The 2,475-nt window shown below is 60.8% G+C and overlaps 1 protein-coding gene across 1 annotated transcript; it reads left to right on the top strand.

Moving 5' to 3' along the window:
• The first annotated feature begins 924 nt into the window (after positions 1-924).
• LOC145718858 (DENN domain-containing protein 11-like) lies at positions 925-2,407 on the top strand. The gene is made up of 2 exons (XM_081810369.1): positions 925-1,195; positions 1,563-2,407. The coding sequence occupies exons 1-2, from the start codon at positions 928-930 to the stop codon at positions 1,577-1,579; spliced, it is 285 nt and encodes a 94-aa protein (XP_081666495.1). The 5' UTR covers positions 925-927; the 3' UTR covers positions 1,580-2,407.
• Positions 2,408-2,475: the final 68 nt, after the last annotated feature.

Below are 2,475 nucleotides of genomic sequence, written 5' to 3'. Positions count from 1 at the left end.
TGGGCGGGGGGGGGGGGGGGGGGTTGATGAAGATTCATACCCTATGTGCCAGAGATACAATGATGATACAATTTAACCCATCTTCCCAAGGAGATCGTCAGTGACGGCCCAGGGCTCCTGCTGCCTCCAGGCCAAAATCTATGACATAACAATCTATTTAGGCAGCTAGCCTAAAGAAGGGGGACTGCTTTCATCGTTTATCTATTTAGCTCAACCTCCCCGCTCCCTACCGCGGCAGGTAAGGGACCATCCACCACCCTCTGTGGAGACTTAGTCGCCGAAATGGAGGAGCCCCGGGCAGGGTCCAGTGAAGGCCAGGGCAGGGCACTATCCAGCTCGTTCAAGGGCACAGTAGACTGGATTAGAGACACAACTACTTCAGGCCAAACACCAAAATCCCCAGCTCCAGGAGGCCAGGCCAAAGTACAAATAACCTCAGAACAGCCTGGCTGCCTCTTTTGCTTCACTTCCCAGCCCCGCGCTAGCTTTAACCACGCTTTGAGGATTATGTAACACATTTCTGTCACGGTCCACATAACCAGGGGAATCACAAAAATAATGATGGCGTATAAACATGCACGCTGGTACAGTTCTCCGACGGGATCCTAGGTGAGAACGCCCTTCAGCCCAGCGCAGGTGGACCGAGCCAGGTGGAGGCGCGTCCATGCCACCGGACGTTTCCCGGACGCGGGCACACGCAGGCATCCGTGAGTCCAAACCCGGCACTCAGTTCGGCGAAGCCGGGAAGGGGCGGGGGGGGGGGCGCCTTCTCCGGCTGCCTCGGAGCGCGGACTCGGGCGGGCGGGGCGGCGCGGGGCAGGTGCGGCCTCGGGCGGTGCGGCGGCCCGGCCCGGCCCGGCGAGGGGAGTTCCCGCAGCCCGCCCCTGCGCCCGCCCCTCGCCGCCCGCGGCTCCTCCTCGCCTCGCCATGGTGGAGCGGGGAGACTCGGCGCCGCTGCTGCGCTGGGCCCAGGGCCCCGCCGTCTCCCCGCCGCAGGCCCCGGAGCTGCAGGCTGGAGGCCGGGGCTGGGGCCGCGGCGGGGGCGGCCGGCCGGCCGCGGAGCCGCCCAGGAGGCGGGAGCCCGAGGAGCTGGGCGCCTCCGAGGTGCTGCTGCAGCCCGGGCGCCTGGAGCTGGGCGACGTGGAGGAGGACCAGGTGGTGGCCGTGTTCGTGGTCACCTTCGATCCCCGCTCGGGTGAGAGACGCTCCGGGGGGGAGGGGGGCGAGGAGAGGGTCGCCCACCCCCGGGCTTTGGGGGCGGCGGGGGGAGGGGCTCGCTGCGCGCGCACCCGCACACCTGCACCCCCCCCCCCACCCCGCCGCCGGGTTCCCTCGGAGCGAGCAGAGTGCCCCCGCGAGGTCTGGGCGCGGGGCTTTGTTCCCTGCGCCCTCCGAACCCCTCTTCTTCCCGTCCCGCGGCCTCCCAGCAGAGCCGCGCTCCGCGCCCCGCTCCCCATAGCCTTGTTTGCACTTCTCCAGTGCGGGAGGATCCTGTTTGCGGCCCCGGGCGCGCTGGCTTTTGTTTTCTTGCTTGGCTGAAAGGTTTTTTCCTTCAAGAGCAGAAACGCCCCCCAGGTGAACTCCTGAAACGGATTGTATTGAGCTTCCAGGTTCTCTGCTTCCCCGCCCTCGCTCCCCATCACTCACCCCCGCACGGTAACTTTCCAAGCGGCCAAGTTCACTTGCTCTGACAGCATCGTTTGGAGGAATTAGTGCAGGGAGCATTAAGGGATGGGACTGGGGGATTAAGCCGGAGACGGATTAAAGGAGAAGCCTCCTCAACTAGACTCTTTCTGGTTGATTTGGAGAATCAAAGGGTTATCTAAAATAATCTTGGGCTTAGCCACCCAGGAAGGAAGTGTCCAAGTGAACGGTAAGAGACTTCATGGGGGTTCAAAAGTGAGTAAATACGCTCTCTCGGAAAGCCTCAGGTGGTCGGTGAGGGGGCTCAAGGCCCAGCGCATCTGCTCTCAGCACTGAAGGAAGGAGGGCTGGTAGTCCGGGGTCTGGGGTTTTAGGAAACCCAGGTGTTTCTTTCTCACCCTAACTCCCCAATGGAGTCCTGGAATGTGGAGTGCCTCTTAGTGAAGGAAAAGAGCTGCTTCCTCCTGGTCCTCCAAGGATGGGTTCTGAAGAACCGGATGGGTTGCCAGGGGATGGGAGGGGAAGGGTTGGGATCTTCAGATGGCAGAAGACACAGTTTCCTGGCCGGGTCACCGAACTAGGGCCAGGGATTATAAACCAGCACGACTCAGAAAGAAATAGTGCCAACAGGTGGAGGGACTAGGCCTTTCTGACTCCTTTCTGTTCCTTGTCCCTGTGGCTTTCAGACTTTTTTGACTGTGACCCACTGTTGGAGATTAATTTCATATCACAGTCAGTGCACTCACACACACTTAACTGAAGTTTTATGAGGTAATACTAACCCCCTTCTACACATAGTACATACTGGTATTTTCTACTGTTTTTTTTTTT

Source organism: Leptonychotes weddellii, unplaced genomic scaffold, assembly GCF_054177405.1.
Source record: "Leptonychotes weddellii isolate Sample4059 unplaced genomic scaffold, ASM5417740v2 HiC_scaffold_23661, whole genome shotgun sequence".
In the NCBI taxonomy this organism is placed as follows: domain Eukaryota; kingdom Metazoa; phylum Chordata; class Mammalia; order Carnivora; family Phocidae; genus Leptonychotes; species Leptonychotes weddellii.
The sequence above is the reverse complement of the archived record's forward strand: the minus strand, read 5'-3'. Positions and strand labels throughout refer to the sequence as shown.